The 19900-nt window shown below is 50.8% G+C and overlaps 9 protein-coding genes across 9 annotated transcripts; 5 read left to right on the forward strand and 4 right to left on the reverse strand.

The window, feature by feature from the left end:
* Positions 1 to 266: 266 nt before the first annotated feature.
* PMZ80_006395 (uncharacterized protein) lies at positions 267 to 1336 on the forward strand (the record flags this gene model as incomplete). The annotated part of the gene is made up of 2 exons (XM_064874808.1): positions 267 to 448; positions 547 to 1336. The coding sequence occupies 2 exons, from the start codon at positions 267 to 269 to the stop codon at positions 1334 to 1336; spliced, it is 972 nt and encodes a 323-aa protein (XP_064729208.1).
* A 254-nt stretch (positions 1337 to 1590) lies between these two features.
* Positions 1591 to 2328, forward strand: PMZ80_006396 (uncharacterized protein; the record flags this gene model as incomplete). Its single annotated transcript, XM_064874809.1, has 3 exons — positions 1591 to 1873; positions 1981 to 2003; positions 2050 to 2328. The coding sequence occupies 3 exons, from the start codon at positions 1591 to 1593 to the stop codon at positions 2326 to 2328; spliced, it is 585 nt and encodes a 194-aa protein (XP_064729209.1).
* A 1070-nt stretch (positions 2329 to 3398) lies between these two features.
* On the forward strand, positions 3399 to 5996 carry TRK1 (low affinity potassium transporter; the record flags this gene model as incomplete). The annotated part of the gene is made up of 1 exon (XM_064874810.1): positions 3399 to 5996. The coding sequence occupies one exon, from the start codon at positions 3399 to 3401 to the stop codon at positions 5994 to 5996; it is 2598 nt and encodes an 865-aa protein (XP_064729210.1).
* Positions 5997 to 6529: 533 nt separating this feature from the next.
* Positions 6530 to 7385, forward strand: PMZ80_006398 (uncharacterized protein; the record flags this gene model as incomplete). Its single annotated transcript, XM_064874811.1, has 2 exons — positions 6530 to 6576; positions 6626 to 7385. The coding sequence occupies 2 exons, from the start codon at positions 6530 to 6532 to the stop codon at positions 7383 to 7385; spliced, it is 807 nt and encodes a 268-aa protein (XP_064729211.1).
* A 3244-nt stretch (positions 7386 to 10629) lies between these two features.
* On the forward strand, positions 10630 to 11439 carry PMZ80_006399 (uncharacterized protein; the record flags this gene model as incomplete). Its single annotated transcript, XM_064874812.1, has 1 exon — positions 10630 to 11439. The coding sequence occupies one exon, from the start codon at positions 10630 to 10632 to the stop codon at positions 11437 to 11439; it is 810 nt and encodes a 269-aa protein (XP_064729212.1).
* A 36-nt stretch (positions 11440 to 11475) lies between these two features.
* PMZ80_006400 (uncharacterized protein) lies at positions 11476 to 14187 on the reverse strand (the record flags this gene model as incomplete). The annotated part of the gene is made up of 1 exon (XM_064874813.1): positions 11476 to 14187. The coding sequence occupies one exon, from the start codon at positions 14185 to 14187 to the stop codon at positions 11476 to 11478; it is 2712 nt and encodes a 903-aa protein (XP_064729213.1).
* Positions 14188 to 15082: 895 nt separating this feature from the next.
* Positions 15083 to 16036, reverse strand: PMZ80_006401 (uncharacterized protein; the record flags this gene model as incomplete). Its single annotated transcript, XM_064874814.1, has 1 exon — positions 15083 to 16036. One exon carries the CDS (start codon positions 16034 to 16036, stop codon positions 15083 to 15085), a length of 954 nt encoding a protein of 317 aa, XP_064729214.1.
* A 2246-nt stretch (positions 16037 to 18282) lies between these two features.
* PMZ80_006402 (uncharacterized protein) lies at positions 18283 to 18447 on the reverse strand (the record flags this gene model as incomplete). The annotated part of the gene is made up of 1 exon (XM_064874815.1): positions 18283 to 18447. The coding sequence occupies one exon, from the start codon at positions 18445 to 18447 to the stop codon at positions 18283 to 18285; it is 165 nt and encodes a 54-aa protein (XP_064729215.1).
* A 123-nt stretch (positions 18448 to 18570) lies between these two features.
* Positions 18571 to 19878, reverse strand: PMZ80_006403 (uncharacterized protein; the record flags this gene model as incomplete). Its single annotated transcript, XM_064874816.1, has 1 exon — positions 18571 to 19878. One exon carries the CDS (start codon positions 19876 to 19878, stop codon positions 18571 to 18573), a length of 1308 nt encoding a protein of 435 aa, XP_064729216.1.
* Positions 19879 to 19900: the final 22 nt, after the last annotated feature.

Here is a 19900-nt window from a genome sequence, read left to right on the forward strand (position 1 = left end):
CGACAGTGTCTCCCTATGAGAAGGTCTCCTTCTCGGCACTTCAGCGGCAGGCCAGGTCGCTGTGACTTGCAGATTGGGGCCGTGAAGAGCGCAGTAGAATTTTGAATAATGCAGTCGGGCGTGGTAGGTTGTGACCTGAGCCCTAGAAAACTGATGTCACAAGCTAGCAAGATGTGCTACGGAGTAGCAGGAGCGATTCGGTTCTCGTCTTAACTTAAGTTCGGCAGGAACCATGCGAGTTCTTTGTCAATATCATCACGAACAAGATGCCTCAACGCGCTGTGGTAACTGGCGCTACAGGTCTACTTGGGCGACAAGTCCTCAAAGCCTTCGACGATGCAGGCTGGGAAGCTGTAGGTACGGGTTTCAGCCGAGCCCAGCCACCAAAGATCCGAAAGGTCGACATTCAACATGAAGACGAAGTTGTGCAACTGCTCGATGAGGTGAAGTAGGTCCACCGATAACAGTTTTCGATCCCATTCGTGGTCATGAAACGAGTTTCGTCAGCAGGACTAGCTGACTATCTCGATCTAACACAACATATAGACCACAGGTGATAGTACACTGCGCCGCAGACCGACAACCCGATTCCTGCACACAAAATCCTGACGCAGCACGCCGACTAAATGTCACAGCGACCTCTTCCCTCGCGGCTTATGCTGCCTCTCATGCCATCTTCATGATCTACATATCCACCGACTACGTGTTCCCCGGTCAGCCAGGGCAGGCTCCTTACAAGGCTTCCGACAAGCCTCAGCCCACAAACATTTATGGCCAGACTAAGCTCGATGGCGAGCAAGTCGTGCTCGACGTTTCAAAAGCAGGTCAGGCAGTTGCGCTACGGGTTCCGGTGCTGTATGGTGAAACAGACCCTAAGGATGCAAACAAGGAGAGCGCAGTCAATGTCCTGATGGACGCCCTGTGGAAGAGTCAGAAAGAGAAGGTCGTTATGGATGACTATGCCATCCGATATCCAACCAACACAGCAGATGTAGCACGAGTGTGTATGGATATCGCGAAGCTTTACACGTCTGTTACGTCTTCTGAAGTGCCTTCTGAGAAGAAGCCTGAAGACCTACCGCGGGTACTGCAGTTCAGTTCTGAAGATCGAATGACAAAATACGAGATCGTGGAAAAGTTTGGCGAGATCATGGATTTACCTATCGACAAGATTGAGAGGGATCAAGAGAGCGGAAAGAAGCCAGCCAAGGATGGCACCTTGAGACCATACGACTGCCATTTGGCAACCAACGATCTCAAGAGGCTGGGGATCGATGTCAGCACTGTTGACTTTGTGGCATGGTGGAGGAGATGGGTTGGTGCTTACAGGAGGTAGATTCGCACCTGGAGGAATGGTCTCAAGTCGGACGCAAGCATTTAGTATCCGAGTCCGAAGAACATGATCAGTTGGTAGCCTCAGGCATTCAAAGCTTGCTCTTCCGTTCAATGGCATTTCAAAGATAACTTGTGATGATGTCATGCCACCAGCACGTCTATCGCACTTGAGCACACTCTGCGCATCAGTCTTTTGAGTTTGATATTGACGATTATAGCAGATCCCAACTATTGAGCCGGACAGAAGAAGACAACATGTCTCTCAACACTCAAGACCTTCACGACAAATTCGAACCTCGTCCGGATCCACAGGAGCTGACGGGGAACGATGATGATCGCCGAAACGTCTCTGAGAACGTTGACTATGAGCCGTACCCTGAAAAGTCCTTGAAGATCTCGGAAGAGCACCAGCAGATCGTCCAGCATATAACAAACCTATACTGTGGTAGCAGTAACGAGGCCGACATGCAGGTATATGCTGAGAAGGCCATATATGACGACCCTTACTCTTACTGCGATACCCGATACAAGATTGCAGGTAAGCAAGCTCCCGACACTGCCAGTCTAAGCTGGCAACACGTTCCAGGCACCACGTGGCCGGTCTGGCGCAGATGATGGCAAAATGCTAACAGATATCTTGTCAAGGCCAATGGTATGGTCTTCCAAAAGTAGGCGTGGAGCACCACCTACATAAAACTCACTCATGCAAGACAGGTCTTCAGCAAGCTCCGCACTCTCAAGACGCAAGTGGTCGAGGATAACGACGGTTTAATCGTGTTCAAGCTCCAACAAGAGTATACACCGGCTGTACTACACAAAGCGATGACGGTGAATAGCTTAGTCTCACTGTCCTTGGACGAAAACGGTAAGGTGAGGTATCACAAGGATATGTGGAACGATAAGGATTATTCCCACGAAGGACTTGGAAAGTTGCTGAAGAAGCTGAATGGCGACCACCTCACGAAGATTACCCAGCCACCAGACACGCTATGATCGTGGTTATAACATGTGGATGTGGACCAGATGAAGAACGTTATGTTGGCATATTCATGTACGATACTGTCAAAGATCTGTACTCCAGGTGGATAGAGAGCTTGCTGTGGTAGGGTAATGGTGAATATATCGATGGTATCGGCTTTCGTGTTCCGGGAGTGATGCAGTGTCATCAAGCAGGGTACATGCCGCGAAGACGAATGCATGAACTGAGTCAAGGCGAGGCAGGTACAAACTGCAAGCGCTTCGCGTCGTTGCATTTGCCGACCCAGCAAGCAAGCCACATGTAGAACTGCGACGATCCTCAAGAATTGTGGCTCGAATGGTTGCTTCTCACGCTAAACCATAACCTTGCTGCGCAGTGCGTCCTGCAAAACGACGCCTCGCACTACACAGTCAGGCACACGATACTCGTAACCCCTGAGTAGACGACAGAGCGGTGAATCGAGATAGGAGCGAAGCACAAGATAGCGACTCAAATCGCAACCAATCACAAAGCAGGGATTCCTGAGTAGATCGTTTTCGGTTCATGAATCTGAGCCGCATTGCACTGTTGGACAAGCAAACGTCAATCATGAAGCATACAGTGCTTGCACGAGACATGACCGTGAAACCCACGTGGTCAGCCAAGCCAGCGTCTGGACCCGTTACAGTGGGTTCCGAAGGCCCCAAGATCTGCCTCTAGCCGGTAAGTCGAGGCTTAGCCATCCTCCAATTCTCAACTATTATCGCGTCACTCAATATCGAAACATCCTATCATCCTCTTTCTTACATCCTAGATTGCCAACTGTATTTTCTGACGCATCATATTACCCGAGGGGTGATCGACAAAGTGCTTGTTGGTCCCCTTTGTGCCAGTCACAGCAGATCGCCGTTTCCAGCTCACCCCTCTATATGTTGCCTCGAAAGTCGGAACTCTAATAGCAACGCACTCTCGAACCCTGAAGCATGCCTCTCGAGTACGACAGATCAAATCCAAAGCTTCCTAAGCTGTGCAAAACATAACGCTTGCCCCTCGCCGGCCGCTTTGTGAACACTTCTGTAGTGTCTGGTGGACACTCAACCTCAAAATGGCGCCCTCGGGTGTGTCAACTGCCGTGGAGGCGATGAAGAGGGCCTTACCAGATGTGTTCGTCAAGAGGAAACTGAATTTCATAACAATACACTATCTCTACATCGGTGGCATGGCTTTCTTCTGGTCCGCGATGGTCTATGCTATTGGCGGTATGCCATACATCGACTCTTTATTCTTCGCAAGTGGCGCTTGCACTCAGAGTGGCCTCAACACAATCGACGTTAACAAGATCAAGACGGGACAACAGGTAATTCTCTACATGCTCGCTATGATGTGCAATCCAATTGCCATCCACACCTCAGTGGTTTTTGTTCGACTGTATTGGTTCGAGAAAAGATTCAAAGATGTGGTTCGAGAAGCACGACAATTGCGCAGGACCAGATCTAGATCTCGACAACGAAGAGGCAGTTTTCTTTCTGAAGATACAGAGGCCGGACGGGCTGAGATCAGTGTCCGCGGTCGGGCGATCCAGTTACTGCGAAATACTGGCCATCGCGCAGAAGGTCGAGCAGTCCAGCAACCCACGTCAGACGTTCAGGAGAAAGAGAAGCGTATGGAGTCTTCAGACACCTCTCAGGACAGTCACAACGAGAACAGCGAGAAATTCTCGCAAAGAAGGCACGACTCCATCGATGAAGTTCGCCTGCCTCAGCAGATGAATGCCGAACAGCATATCCGCTTCCTCGAGAACCAACGCAATCCGCAGGATACGACGACCCTACGCATTCCCAGTCCTCGGGAATTCGATCGTGGCGGTCGTGTGCAAAGTCTTGATGAGGGTTCCCAGGAACTGGGCCGGCAAACTACGCGTATCCATGGAGATGAGGCTTCTCCTGAGATCATGAACGCTCCTAGAGTCGCACAGCATATCACGTTCAACGAGCCTGACATCCCTGCAAATCAAAGGAGTGCGGCCAGAGCCACGACCTTTCCACGCATCGAGACTGGTAAAGCGTCAACCCTCGATCCGAGGACATACGATGAAGATCCAATGCTACGAGGACGAAATCGCACTCGTCGAGGCTCTGGGACTGGCTTCCTGCGCACGAACACTGCTCGTACGATGGAGGCGGCTCCCTACTTGAGCTGGCAGCCGACCGTGGCACGCAACTCGTTCTTTGTTAATCTCACGGAAGAGCAGCGGGAAGAGCTTGGCGGTATAGAATACCGTGCTTTGAAGACACTAGCTCTCGTTCTGTTGGGATACTTCTTCCTATTCCACCTGTTGGGGATCCTCTGCTTAACGCCATGGATCTACACTACACACTGGGGTGGAGTCGTCACGGAGGCTGGTCAAGGCCGAGCTTGGTGGGGAGTCTTCACCGCTGGCTCAGCATTCAACGATCTGGGCTTTACACTGACGCCTGACTCGATGATATCGTTCCAGAGCGCGTCGTTCCCGATGCTCCTCATGACTTATCTCATCATCATTGGTAACACCGGTTTTCCATGTATGCTGAGATTTGTCATCTGGGCACTGTCGAAATGTGTGCCTGTGGGTAGTGGGTTATGGGAGGAACTTCAATTCCTGCTAGACCATCCTCGACGCTGCTTCACTTTGCTTTTCCCCAGGGATGCAACTTGGTGGCTCTTCGGTATTCTCGTCGTTCTCAATGTCTTGGATCTAATCTTCTTCATCGCTCTTGACATCAACGACGATACTGTCCAGGCGCTCAGTCCTTGGGTGCGATTTCTGGTCGGCATTTTCCAAGCTGCATCGACACGTACAGCTGGCTTCGCGGCCGTGAACTTGGCAGAACTACACCCAGGAATCCAGGTATCCTATCTTATCATGATGTACATCTCGGTGTTTCCAATTGCAATCTCGATGCGACGAACGAACGTTTACGAGGAGAAGAGCTTGGGTATCTATGCAAGTGGGGGCGATGATGACGACGACGACTCGAATCCTTCGTACGTTGGTGCCCATTTGCGGAGACAACTCAGCTTCGACTTATGGTACGTTTTCCTGGGCCTATTCATCATCTGTATTGTGGAAGGATCGCGTCTCGAGAACACGAACGAGTACGCCTTCACGATATTTTCGTGCCTCTTCGAAATCATTTCAGCATACGGCACAGTTGGCCTGTCATTAGGATATCCCACGGCCAATGCATCATTCTCCTCACAGTTCAAGGTACTCTCCAAATTAGTGATCATTGCTATGCAAATACGAGGAAGACATCGAGGTCTGCCGTATGAACTGGATCGAGCAATCCTACTACCTTCTGAAGGTTTGCATCGCAAAGAAGCACAGGAAGGAGAGAAGATGCTGCAGCGGCGGCGTTCAGGACTGGCTCAGTACGATACTCAGGCCACGGCTTCGCGACAGGGCCCTAATGGTGTCCTTGCATCGACGACAAGCTATGATCATGCCGTTGATGGGCACGACGACCATGGCGAGGAACTCCGTACCGGTCCACGTCAACGACGGCTGACAAACAAATCGATCGCAAGCTCAACTGGAAGTCAGGGCGAGCATCCGCGAAGCCATCCTCTACATAAGGGACTTGGTAATGCCATGTTCAAGGTTGCTGGAGCCGAGAATGCTATCAAAGAGGAACCAGAGACTATGTCTTCGAGCTCGAGATAGGGGTTGTAGCACGTCAGGCTGTTCGTAGGCGTACAAACAATAGAGTGTTAGCTTGTCGGCAATGACCCTTCTGTGAGGTTTTCTTGGCATTTTTCTTAGATAGACTACGATTAATGAGTGAATATGTTACACTCGTTCGCTACAAATCACGGTGGCTCTATAATGGTAATAGTTAAGCTTTCCAGTTCCGGCTGCAGCGCGCCTGCTTCTTGAGGTACTTTTGGTGCCTCCCGATCACGGATCGACCGGGTGTGATTAGCTCACCTTCGGAATGCTGGTGTATTCATTGCTGCAAGTACGATCCGGATCTCAAATGGTATGTATCCTTCAGCCAATACGTGGCATCCGGATGAAGTGTCGAAGGATTCTTCTTCCGCGTAACTACTGCATAGTCTGATCAACTACAAGGCAGGATCTAACGACTGCCAGTGCCGTGGACCGCCAGATTAACGCGCATCCGGACCGCGTTAGGGAAACCAATGACCAAATTCTGGCACCTCGATTTCGATGCACTCCCTTCTATTCACGACAACATGTTCGAGCTACTTTCTTATGTGGTTGACTACTTCGCGCCTCTCTTGTGAGTCCCATCTGAAACCCATGAAAAGCATTTGACTGACTGGATACAGCTTGATCGCATCTCCCATAACATCGTACGCCGACCAGATCCTGTCCATCCATCGGAACAAATCTAGCGATGGCTTCTCCCTCGATATTCCGCTCATCATGCTGGTCGCATCGATTCTCAAGGTCTTCTACTGGTTCGGCGCGTACTACGACACCGCACTGCTGATACAAGCATGTCTTATGATTGGTGTGCAGACCGTCTTGCTCAAGGTTGCGCTCGACAACAGGCCTCCATCCGGAACAAGAGGTGGTGTTGAACACAGGCCTTTCAGTGCATACTCAGCAGACAATATCTTAGAAGACATTATGGCCGGCAAGCGGCCTTCCAACTTCTGGCGATGGAACAATGCAAAGCCATACTTTCAATTTCTGGCATACATGTCTTGCACTTTGTTGTTCATCCATATTCTACTACCATTCATCTCAAGAACACCTTTCTATATCTCTCTGCTAGGATACACAGGACTCGCGATCGAAGCCATCCTGCCTGTGCCACAGATCATAAAGAATCACAATGCTAGGTCCTGCAAAGGCTTCAGGTTGTCGGTCATCATCAACTGGCTGGCTGGTGACACGATGAAGATGAGCTACTTCTTCTTGAGCAAGGAGTTTGTCCCGTGGCCGTTCCGTCTTTGTGGCATTTTCCAAGCAATCTGCGATTCATATCTCGGTTTGCAGTTTTACATGTACGGAGACGGGTCGAGGAATAGAGTCTTCGAGATGAATCAGATTGGCAAATCAGGAGCAGGCGTTTTAGGATAAGCAGAGAGCAGCACGTCAGAGACCAGTCAGCGTTCCTGCATCCGCTGCTACGATCCTCGATGTCGATACAGGCAGTCAATGCGGTATGATGCGCGCAGAGTGGAATTTGCCAGAGTGAATGGACGTGCCTTGCACGCGCGGAAAGGCGTGTACGGTCCGATCTCAGGCACATTTTACCATTTACGTGGTTGGGGCGCGGCTCAACGATCAAGCGGAACTGCATACGCAACACGCTGTAGCACAACTTACCAACCAGGTACAAAACTCACCATTGGCAATGCGATGATGCTTCAGCTTGGGAGATTCCGTCCATAATTAGCCAAACCACGTCATTGCCGTTACTTATTTGGCAGAGTCGCAACACACGTCCCGACAGCGTTCCCCATTAGCGATACCTGTATGATGATACCTCGACACCTCGAAACCTCATACCGACGCTGCGTATGATTTGAAACCTCGTTGGCGATGCCTATATAGGCATAACGTCGCCAAGAGTGGCTTACTGGCGTCAGTCTAGACGAGATAGGCGTTAACTAAGCTAATAACGTTGATCACTGACCGTATTTACTGAGCGATTAGTGAATTTATTCGAGAGGTTATCGTTCTCGTCGCTATCAGTCAGTTTGTGTATAAACGCCTATAGAAGTACCTAGATTAAATAAGATTGTTTATCAACTCCATTAACAAGCACTCATTCTTACCCTCTCTTACAACAATAATACCAGCATAATGTCTTCACCAGACCGCCGACTAGGGCTCTAGTACGCGATAGTTAACCCAATTAGGTAGGCCGACGACAAGGTCTATCGGTATGAACCTCGAGGTATCGAACCAAGAGGTATGACGGTATCGAAACAGTATCGGGTTTCGAAGATGAGGAACGCTGCGTCCCGACCTTGAGATAAGCACATTTAGGGGGCTTTGTTGCTGACCTTGTCAACTATGTACGGATCTTAGCGCTTGCGGTCACAACACCACCAAGGAAGTTGTACACGACACCGGATGACAATCGGCAATTGAACTGCACCAATTGCTGGCAATCGGCTATTGAGTGATCTGAACGGTGTAACGGGGCATTCTAACAGCTTCCGGAATGGATCGTGAAGTTGACACCTCGCCTAATTAGCTGCTGTCAGAGCAGTAAACAATCCGACGATAAACTGTCAGAGCACGTTGACGGCACGATCGATTTGGGTAAGTGGCTTGCGTCTCTTGGGCGTTTGACCGTCTAACCCCAAGAAGGATAAGCTGGTAGTAGATGACTAAGTTACCATCCGGCGTCGTGCACAACTTCCTTACTCCTTTTGAGCATACTTGTGGCAATCCTACAACATTCTGGTACCTCGTTACGCCCCACGAATTCGGTGACTTGGTGGCCTTCCGAGTTGCGCAAACATTACGCGGTACACAAACGTAACGAAGTAATCCACGACTCGGGTTCACGAGCACAAAGACGGAAGCCATGGAAGTCTGCAGATCACACAATCGGGTGAATTACCAACATCATCATCTGCGGAGCAATTGTCGCTGTTAAGGGCTTGCCAGCCAAATTGCCTAGCACTTCAGGAGCTGGGTTAATGGATAGTGACCTACAGCATCCCTGGTGAATTGACATGCAGAGCGAGTTGGATGCCGCAAAAGGGTGACAACGTGGTAGTGGTTCAGGTTATCCCGAGCGCGGCCTTGGAGGACCGGAGCACCTCTGTGCGGTCTTATATAAGGTGGAGGGACGATGGAGGCATCGCCTTGAGTAGAATAGTCGACTCGAAAATCAGTGCATGCCTGTGCGAAGCACAATGACATTGTTCCGACTTGATGATGCCTTTTCCATCTTGGGCTTTGCACCTGGATATAATGTGTAAAAGTTCTGCTGCACGTTGATTATTACCTTGTATATGTCCGCTCCAGTATACGTGAACATTCAAGCTCAGTGGCATGAAGTTGATGCGCGGTAGTGGCAGATGACAGGCTTCTAGGGGGCTATCTACAGGCGTAGGAGGCCAAGGGGGTTCCTGTCCTCGGGCGCTAGATTGTTTTGCCGAGCTAAAGCTTTCAGCGACGTCCTGCATCTTTAGTCATCGGCAGGCTTGCAACGCTCCAAGATGAATATGTCATACTGCTTGCTGTCTTTCTATACATAGAGACATAGCTCATTGAAGATGACTATACGTCTCATGAGCAGGATCAATAGGCACACCGTTGAAGCTTCGCGAGATCAGAAGCTAAGCAAACCTTCCACATCAGACTTGACGACAAGTATCCTTTGACACCCTCACACCGCAACGACCTGACTCAGGCGTCCCTTCCTAGGGTCAGCCTCATCTCAGACGACTCTGGAATCTGCAGTGCGATGCATGTCTGAGACGGCAGTTCCCACCGCATTGCAAGAACCCAGATCCGTAAGGCTACGGTGACTTATGTATACAGCCACAGCATCAACGAGCTGCTCAATCTGAGATCCCTGCTGCTTGCCGTGCACAGCATCCGAAGACAGCTAGTATCAGAGCCACCAGGGGGACCTGTCTTACGATCAATACACACCTAGCTGGGAGGTGAATCCACATCTGACATAATACCGGACTTGCAACGTTAAAAGGACATCTGGAAGCAGAAATACAGTCACGCTGGTTACTCAATTGCATCTTCGGGACAAGAGTCCTTTCTGTACTTGCTCTCAATACCGAGCCCACCTTCAGTCGCAATTCCTCATCCGAAATGCCTTCGAGAATCAGTGGAGCTTGTAACGGTTGCCGTTCCAAGAAGCAGAAGGTAAGTTTATCAAACCTCATAGTCCGCATCCCTCATGAATTGTCAGGCGCATACTTGGCCTATGGCTCGTATTCGTGCCTGCCAAGTGCAATTAGTCGCTAATCTGTCCTTGCGGTGTTAGTGCAGCGGCGACAAGTAAGTCACCTCCAGCACACCGATCCAGCATGGCAGAAATGCCACGACGCTAGCACCACTACCCGGTGATGTTATCTGCTGCCTTTACAGATCTCTCAACGCCTCCTAACCTACGTGGAGCCTTTGCGGCATTGTTTCCCCAGAGAGGTGGCGAATCGAGACGTGCTTCGAGCATTTCGCATACAATACTGCTCCAATACTCCCAAGCGTCAGCTAACGTTCTCTGCCATAGATCTGGATGTGCTCAATGTGAAGCTGCTGGCATAACATGCACTTGGCCTGAGCAACGAAAGAGGTAAGTTCGAGCCCGCAGTAACCGCAACTGCATCCTTTTATTGACATGTCAATCGAGATACCATGTACTGATCAGTCAATGAGCAGAGGTCCGGCGAAAGGCTACATAGAAGGTCTCGAGCACAGGTTACACGAGGCAGAATCGCTCCTCCTGCAACTCCTTCCTCACGTCCCAACAGAACAGCTGCACGCTGCCACCTCGGCTCTTGCGAACAACGAGATTGAAGACGCCGGACGAGCTTCACCCGACCACAGAAGTAGTCCGCCCATACTCAACAAAAAGACCGGCATTGACTATTGGGAGATTTTCCCCTTGACATCAGTGGACAGTATCCGGAGATGGCAGCAAGATTGCGAAGCACAGAGCACGACGAACAACACTACTCAGATCAAAACTGAGCATCGGAGGTCGTCGCCGGGTACTCGCATGCTGTCAGAGGATGCGTCCGCGTCAAGAAAGAAGCGCCAAAGCATCAATGAGCACAAAACGTCAGTATCCCACACCGGCGACCTTAGCACTCTCAACGACCTCTTCACTATGCAAAATGGCCAATCGTCTTCGGTACAGGTCATACAAGCACAGAACGAGCACATAAGAGTGGCACTGGATCAGCAGCGGCGGCAGAACAGCTGGCAGGCGCAGATGATGCAATCAACAACGAACCACGCAGGACAGAACTCTGGTCTTCGTCAGCAACAAATCTTCGGGCAGAGCGAGTATTTCGGAAATTCCAACCCCAACACGTGGCATACCCAACAGACAGATATGAACATGGACATTTTGGGACAAGAATCCGCCCAGCAAGACGCTATACCCGCAGTCACAACCCAGACCCATTCACACCTATTTTGGTGAAGCATCTAGAAACAAGATATTCCCATCATATTCATACTACATATACCGACCATTTCCCGCGGTATCATTCCCATTTCCTCCACCAGAATTCGCAAACGCCGACATCTCCCATCCTGGATTCGACGCTATCGGCCCAACAGGACCTGTCATAGTCTCCCACGACACAGCGCCAAACACATCGAACAGATTGCTGTCCATATTACCCCAGAACATCTGATCGTCCATCGACGACAGCTCTGGGAGACCCATACTATGGCTCGATTGCGCGAACGCCATGTCTTGTGGGTCGGCGTATATTGCGGCACCGGCTCGATGCTGACTATTGTTGGCATCGGCACCAGTATTTGAGGGGCTGAAATTGTTGAGGTTCATACCTCGGAAGAGGTGGGAGGAAGGATTTGAGAAGTCAGTGCTTGCGGTGCTCATTGCAGAGTCCTGACGTGCGAAGCTTGCGGTCGCTCCAATGTTATTGTGATGGCCTGGAGCACTGTTGGATCGCATATCAGGAGATCGGAAGTGCGGCGGTCGGAAATCTGAGGAGGCGGGTGAAATGCCTGCGAGACTGTCGCGCTTCGGAGAAGGTTCTGCCTCGCTATTGTCGACCGAGATTGAGTCGCGAGTGCGCTTCCGCGTCGGACCAGCCGCATGTGGAATCTGGTCATTTCGGCCAGCTTGCAGGTATCCATTTGAGGAAGTTTTCCTTGTAGTAATGTTTGTGAGGAGGAGTGACAGCACCTTGTGACAGTTCTTGACTGTGTACCACTTCACATTCATGGATTCGAGGATAAGAAGGCACGACTTGATGTCGCTGCATGCTCGGGTCTTGGGATACTTGCCTAGTTGGCAGGCGAAGGCAATGATGAGGCCTGACATCCATGCTGCGGAGAGCAGGCCGGGGAGGAACATCGACTGGCCGTTCTCTTTGTGCTTCTTCAGAGCACTTAAGGTGTTCCTTGAGGTGCGAATGCATACTTGCAGGCCTTGTTGGAACTCTGCTGTTGATTGGTCGAGGGACAGTCGTGGCCTGTTGAGCAGAAGCAGAAGTTGGTGGTAGAGGACTGTGAAGAAGGGTGTGAGTAACTTGTGTTGCTCGACTAGACCTGGCTCGATGTCGTCGAGTTCTTCGCTACTTGTAGCGGGATTGAATTCGCCAGTCAGTGTTGATGGGAGGTCGTTCCACCAGTTCTCAATGTCGGCTGTAAGAAAGCCGATCGCATCTTCCTTTGGAAAGCGGAAGTTGATAGACTTATGGAATATCTCGATAATGCGACCTGTCAACTTCCCATAGTGAACATATGCCGTCAACGCCGCTTCTCGAAGCTGTTTCCCACGATTCGAGACATTCATTTCCGATGCAGTTCGCGGGTCATCTTCTAGCATTGCTTTCTCCCTCTCAGCTTCCGCCGTAGCATTCGCATCCGTCATGTTGACATTCACACTCCCACGTTGTCTCTGATGTGACCCTCCCTGCGCAGCCCCAACCATATTCATATTCACCACCCTCCCACCCGCATCCCGTGGAAAATGCAACCGAACCTCATGTTCCCTCTCCTCCTCACTCAACAGCTCCCTTGCAACAGCTCTATGCATCTCCCCCTCACCCCCATTCCGACTAAGACACACATCAATATCACTGTCCTGGAATGTATTCGGATCGCCCAGCGCCAGACTGAGATGGCGATCGAGTGCATACGCGCTCCAGAAGACGCGTTTCCGGATCTCGCATTCTGAGGGTGTGAGACTTGCGTAGCGGAGGGGGCATCTGTGAAGACCGATGTGGTAGATTTGGCGGAGGACGATGCCGGCTAGGGTGCTGCTGTGGCGGAGCGATATGGTGGAGAGGAGGTAGAGTTCTGCGGAGAGGAGGAGTTGGATTGTGGGGAGGAGGGGGGTTGTGCTGAGGGGGAGGATTAGGGTTAGGAGGGATTGGGAGGAGGGGATTGTTGAGGTGGGTGGGAGGGTTGGTGGGTTGGTGGAGGTATCGTTGGTTGTGGATGTGCCGTTTGAGAGGGCGGCGATGTTGATTATTATTTGGAAGGTGATTAGTTTTAGGGGGTCGATGCTGTGGATGTTGCCTAGGGTTGACATGTTTGAGGTTGAGTTGATGCTCGTTGCGCTGTTTGTTCGTCTGCCGGCTAATTGGGGCGCCTTAGTTGGTTGTTGTGGCGGTTGTTTTGAAGGGGCTGAGATGGCGGTGTATATCTCGTTCATATCTTCTAAGAATTTTGGGCCGTGGAGAAATGGGAACAATGGGTGTGTTTGGCGGAAGAAGGTTGTTACTAGGTCCATGGCTAGCTTTTGGTCTGCTGGGGGGCGGCCCACTGCTGCGATGATCCGGCGGTGGAAGTCCTGGTCGTGAAGCCACCAGCTGTTTCTCGAGATCGCGCCATTGGTGGTTGAGCCGTTGACGTTGCGACCGGAAGCATCCTCGCCTGTGATTATGTCTTCGGAGGCTGGGACGTCGTCCGCTGGGTCGCTGCCGCCCTCGAGGCTGGTGTTTGACTGGGAGGCGAAGGCGGCGGAGAAGGCACGGCGGACGGTGTTGACGAAGTAGACGCCTGAGCTTGAGCCTAGCCAGGCTGTTCCGCCGGGTACTGAGAGTTTCTTGAGGGTGCCGATTTCTGCTGTGTGGGGCGGGCGAGTCTCTTCTTGCTGGTCCGGGTCATCGTTGGCTGGGGTTTTGCTGTCGGTGTCGTGGGTGACATTGGTCGCAAGGGTGCCCGGTGAAGACTGTGATCGCGGAGTCATGGCTGTGGTCCTAGTTCGAGCGTCTGGTTCCCACCGTCTCTCTCGAATCGCTGTCTGGGTATTGCCGGGTTAGTGGAGATGCTGATCATCCGCCTCAGCACTTCTACCGGTTCTGCATTGTGGATCCAATGAGAAGTGTCTGGTGGCTAGGGTTCCAGTAGATTCAAGCAAGGTACAGTTCGTCCCAATATCAATGTCGTTCCGGCCTCGTTGACGAGATGTGTCTATGCTCGTTGCCGTCTACTGACGCCTTTAAAACTTCTTCGTGAGGAGCGATATCGACCTTCCTTCCGAGCTGACGCGTATCGTTGGAGTTAGGCACAGTGACGCAGAGGCAGTAGATGTGTCAAGTTTCCAGCAACACGACTCACTATGCTCAAGGAGGCCTGTCGAGCCGCATTGACGTCAAGTCTACCGAATTCTTTTTGAGATTGAGGATGAATAATCGCGTGTTCAGGATCTACGGCGCCACGGCAAGAATACCTGCAAGTCGCTGGCTCTCCGTCGATTGTCAGTCTCAATCCAGTGAATGGTCCGAATTCGCTTATCGATGAGTACGTCACAAGCAATGATTAGGTCAAGGTGGAATGAGATTTGAGGCTTTAGATAGTGGTTGAGCAAGAGGGAGGGATCAAAGCCTTTACGACAAGAAAATCAGTGGCTGAAGCGAGCGAGGACATGGCTGCTCTACGAACAGTAAATGCAGGGATTCTCGCCAGTGCTTTTCTAACAGCATCCCCGCTTAATGGTGTCTCGGCGCTGACACTCCGATGGTTCAGGACTTCTGGTGTCCTAGCCTCAGATGTCCTTTTGGATGAGATTTGGTATAATGCAACGTGGACACTATCGAGCCTATGTAAGGTGAATAACCGCTCCACTACAGGCTTACGATCCATCAAGAGTCTTCGCGAGCAACACCAACAATGCCGCTCGTATCCTTGACTTCCGTCGATGGCTCAATGACATTAGCAGCCTCGAGGGTCTTGATCACACCGTCCATGGTAGCGGTGTCGACACCTCTTGTCTTCTCGAAGAACTTGGCAGATACCAGCCACTCGTTCGCATCTTCTTCTGAGTATTGACATCCAAACTCACCCTGTACAAGCCTCTTGATGGCTGACTGAGGATTCTTGTTGAACTCGTCCACACCACGATCAAGACAATCGAACAACTTCGACAGCGTCTGATCTGACGTTGGCGCAGGGAAGCTCTTCGTAGACGCAGCTATGTGCCAACTGGGCCACGGGGTATAGATTTCGCCAATGTGCTTGAGTGGTGTCTTGTCTCCATCAAAGTAGGGCTTCGTTGTAAAGTGCTCCCACATGAAGAAGTCTGCAGTCGCACCTTGTCCTCCTGCACCCGTGACGCCATCTCTGAGGTCCTTGAAGGGGCCCAGAGGATTGATGACCAAGCCTTCAGACTTCATATCCTTTCCCTGCCGCAGCCAGCCCTTCTGATCCGCCAACACGAAAGCCATGACATGACTGCCACTGCCCATCCTGCTCACGCCAACGCGTCTGTGCTGTTTCAGATCTTCCACGTCATCGATGTCATCTCTGTTTCGCCCAGTAACTATTGCCCACCTTAGAGGATTTTGTACCCACGAGCCAACTATGCTGTAGCCCTTCTCCTTTTGACCTTGCGCATTCATTAGACCTGCAACCCAGCCTTCAGTAAGACCTATGCCAACATCTATTTCATCTGAGCGTAAGGAAGTGATCATGTGGCCAGTGCCAGAAGGAAACGGTATCAGTTCGACAGGTTCGGAGAAATGTGATTTCGCGAGATGAAGTGGTATCAGGTAGTGTTCGGGCACGTAGCCTATGCGGATAGGTTGCTGAGAGGTCATGCTGGCAAACGTGCGCCTCGTATGTGTGGCAAATGGTCTTGTTCGGAAAAGGGACTGCAGCATAATATTCTGTCAGGACCAGCCTGGACAGAGCGACAGGAAGTGACCAAGCTGAAGTCAAACGAGGCTCAGAAGAAAGTAAACTTCGATTCAACGGTGGTGATGCAACAGCTCCACTTTCAGCCGGTAGGGGAAGTCCGGGGTAGCTTTGGAACCTCGAGCAGGGATGAGTTTTAGCGTGTTACGCCTATCAGAAATCAAACTTCAAATTCACCTTTACTATTCTTCATCTCACATGACTACCTAATATCAATGCACAGAGATCATGGGGCGACAGTTCGGCTTGTGCCATGGCTCGACTTTCTCACGACCCTCTCATTCAATGATTCGATGCAGATTCCTCATCGAGCTCTAAGAGAAATCTGGTAAATGTCGAGAGATCCGAGCTTACCATGTAGTGAACGCCAGCAGCGTCGAAGACGAAGGCGGACTGCTGAGCTTTCAGTTTATCCTCTATATCAATGACGGTAGTGAGTTTGTGCGAAAGGCATATGTCAAATGCTTGCACATGTCCGTAACATGCTACCAAGGTAGGTGCTCTTTTCAGCCCTATCCTACTAAGACGTTGGCTCGAATTTTCAACTTTGACATAGCTTCTTAAGCATCGGAAAATCAAAAGGACAGTTGCAGCATCGCGCGTGTGCCGCTTGCCTTCTCAAACGGCCGTGGAAGCTGTCACGTGGCCACCGAACAGCTTGGTATACTAAAGTAATATAGTGACAGGAGCAGATTTTACCACAAAAGCGTCACACATGTACTTCAACTTACCTGTGGCTCAATTGGAATCACCACCCGTTGCCCGGTCTACGCACTAACGATCTGAGCCAGTCCATTGGAACGTCAACCCACGAAAGTGGAACGCCCTCTAGACGACCTCACTTTCGACATAGCTGGACCTACCACCCTCGAGGTGCCAAGGCATTGGTTTCCCCACGCCCCAAGGACGGATCAAGATGTGTCTCCTGGAACGATAGGCAGCTTGCTGCCTCGCCCTTGCGACCTCTTGCCGAGTCACTGGGGACGTTAAGGGTGCCACGGTGGGATTCTGAAAGAGGACTTGCTTTTTTTGCTTTTTGCGCTTGGAGATATTCGTGGACGCAGTGTATCGGTCACGGGTTCGAACTGCGCAACGTACTGATTTCTATCAGGCTTCAAAAGCGCTTGCTACTGCTTCACGTCGGTCGATCGATGCTGCAGACATGGAAATGAGTTGTATGAGTGCAGAAATGCCACTGTTGACTCTACGTGGGCAGGAAAAGAGCATGCGACTCCTGTTTGTGCAGACTTCAGTTACGCTACTTAGCGGAATTGAACTGTATCACTCCATTGGAACATTACTACCTTTTTGCCTCCCTTCACTGTTACGTATATGACAAGAGTCAACACAACCCATCGATAGCCGCACAGAGCGTACTCTTGGACCTACTAGACGACCCGTACCTTCTAGTGACGCTCGGAGGGACTCGAATACAGAAAGGCCAACTCCCGAATTGCGAGCTAGACCCAGAAACTTCAATTCAGTACTTGAGCGGAGAATTTGACTCGAGAGTGTACCCACGATTTTTCAGGCTGCGACACAGCGATAGGGCGCTCTTCTGCTTTGGTTCTGAATCCGGTGACGAATGATTCAGCATGTACATACTACAATGGATAGCCCATTGCTTGCGTGTCGCAACTCATCACCAGACCGGCACTTTCGTTGGTAGAATCAACACGTTGCTCGCATAATTCGACACACATTGAATAGTACTTTATGAACTGAAGATGAGATTCGACAGCTACATCTCGCCGACGGTTGCGCTTGCCGAACACCGTTAGAGTTGGTATACTCGCCGCGGCAAGGCCAGAACTGCACGTTTTGATTTTTATTCTTAGCAGATGGACTGTGCGATATATGATTTAGGTAAAGCGCAAGCAACATGCATGAGCATCAATTACCTATAGAGTGGCACATCTTCCACAAAGGCTGTACCCGGACTGTATAGACAGTTGGCATTAGGTCTGACAGCGCACCATTCGAGCAAGCTTCCTCCTTCGACGTAGTCCTTTATCGTTCATATACACCAAAATCCATCATGCGAGGCACTATTGTGCTCGTTCTCGTGCCTCCAATCTTGAAAGCACCTCGCCCAGCCACTCATAGTAATGTTACGGATTCACAAACACTGTCGTCCCGCTCCACGCCCTCACATGAAGTCGGTATGCCTAGCCTTATTCCACTCCTCGCAGCTTAGGACCTTATCAGGCGTGACCTCGTCAAATTTTCTCTTTCCAAGCGGTGATGCTGGCACTCCAGCATCACTCTCCCGCAGCTTGAACTCCAAGTGGATACCGAAGTCACCGCCAGACATGGTCTTCGTAAGCTGTTGATGCCACTGCGCATAGGCTTTGTTGTTATCGACGTCGCACGGCATACCATTTGCGTTGACGCCGCTGGGTACCTTGATTGTGTTGAGCTCGAATGTGCCGCCACGCTAATTCTGTGCCTTCAAGGCATTCTTCCAGTTAATTTCTGCGCTCTTGATGATGTTGTCGACCTTGGCTGCGTACGATGCAGGTAGGGCCATGATAGTCGGCGAAGGAAAGCCAAGGACAGATGTCGTGTTGAAGGTGGCGCTGACGATGAATCTGAGAGACTTTGGGTTGAGTGCGGGTTTGAGCCTTGGGGTGATGGGTCCAGGAGTTGTAGTCGTGAGGCTGCTGTGAGCAGTGTTGGCCACAGTGGTGGTAGAAGCTTTGTGTTTAGCTTCAGATAGAGTTGCCTTCTTTCTTGGATGTGGTTCATCAGCGTGACTGATGATCGGAGGAGGCATAACGCCACCAAAGAGAGACTGAGAAGAACGACTGAGATTGCCCACACCTGAGCTCCAGCTTGCTTTCATATACTTCATCGCACCATCCATCAGGTTCTCAGTGTCTGCAAGTTTGTTAAAGATTCTTCGCTCGTTGTGAGCCATCTCTGACTTGAGTATACGGTGGTTGTGTGCAACGTCTCGCTGGTATGACTCGATGTCGGCTTTCGTACTTTCGAATTGACTTGATAAGTCCTTGACTTCTCTTTCACATTTGCGAAAGGCCTCTTGAGCAGCATCTGAACGCAATTCAACTCTTTCCGTCAGCTGCTGTGACAGGCTTTGTGCTTGCTCGGCACTGGTCACTGTTGCAGGTACGCTTGCCAATGTTTGGTTCAGTTGCCTACACATCTCTTGAACGTTCTCAAGCTTCTCGTTGAGCGAGGCTTGATTTTCGCCTTGAGCGGCGAGAGTCCTTTCGAAGTTTGCGAGTCGTTCCCGAAACGCACCTTGCGCGATATCAAGTCGCCATAGAGTGTCGCTGAGGTTGGCTTGTGCGCTAACAGCCTGACCTACGGTGATGTCAGATCCACTTTGACCCGGAATAAGCTGCTGTGCGATAGCGTTGTATCGAGCTGTGTTAACAGTGTCGGACAGGTCAAGCTTGTCCATGACGGCTGTCAACTTCTCGTGCAGGCCATCGGTGTCTGCCTTTGGAGCGCATTGCGGGACTTGCACGTTATCGACCTTACGGTCTGGTTGAGTACCGGTGTTCAATTGACCAGCTTGACTTGCTTTCACGAACTCGTTCGCGACACCAAAGTTGACTAGGTGCAAAGAGGTAGTGACTTCTGCCGAAAAGACCTTCTTGATACTCTCAAGTTTGGAGTCTGTTCTGTCTTCGAGCTCTCTGAATTGCTGTTCAAAGCGCTTCGCTCGCTCCGCTTCGGCATCCTGCTGCTTCTTTTCGAAGTTGTTAAGGAATGTCATAATGATCGCTAATTCGGTGGTA

This window comes from Knufia obscura (assembly GCF_036327395.1).
Source record: "Knufia obscura strain CCFEE 5817 isolate CBS 148926 chromosome Unknown scaffold_7, whole genome shotgun sequence".
NCBI classification, from domain to species: domain Eukaryota; kingdom Fungi; phylum Ascomycota; class Eurotiomycetes; order Chaetothyriales; family Trichomeriaceae; genus Knufia; species Knufia obscura.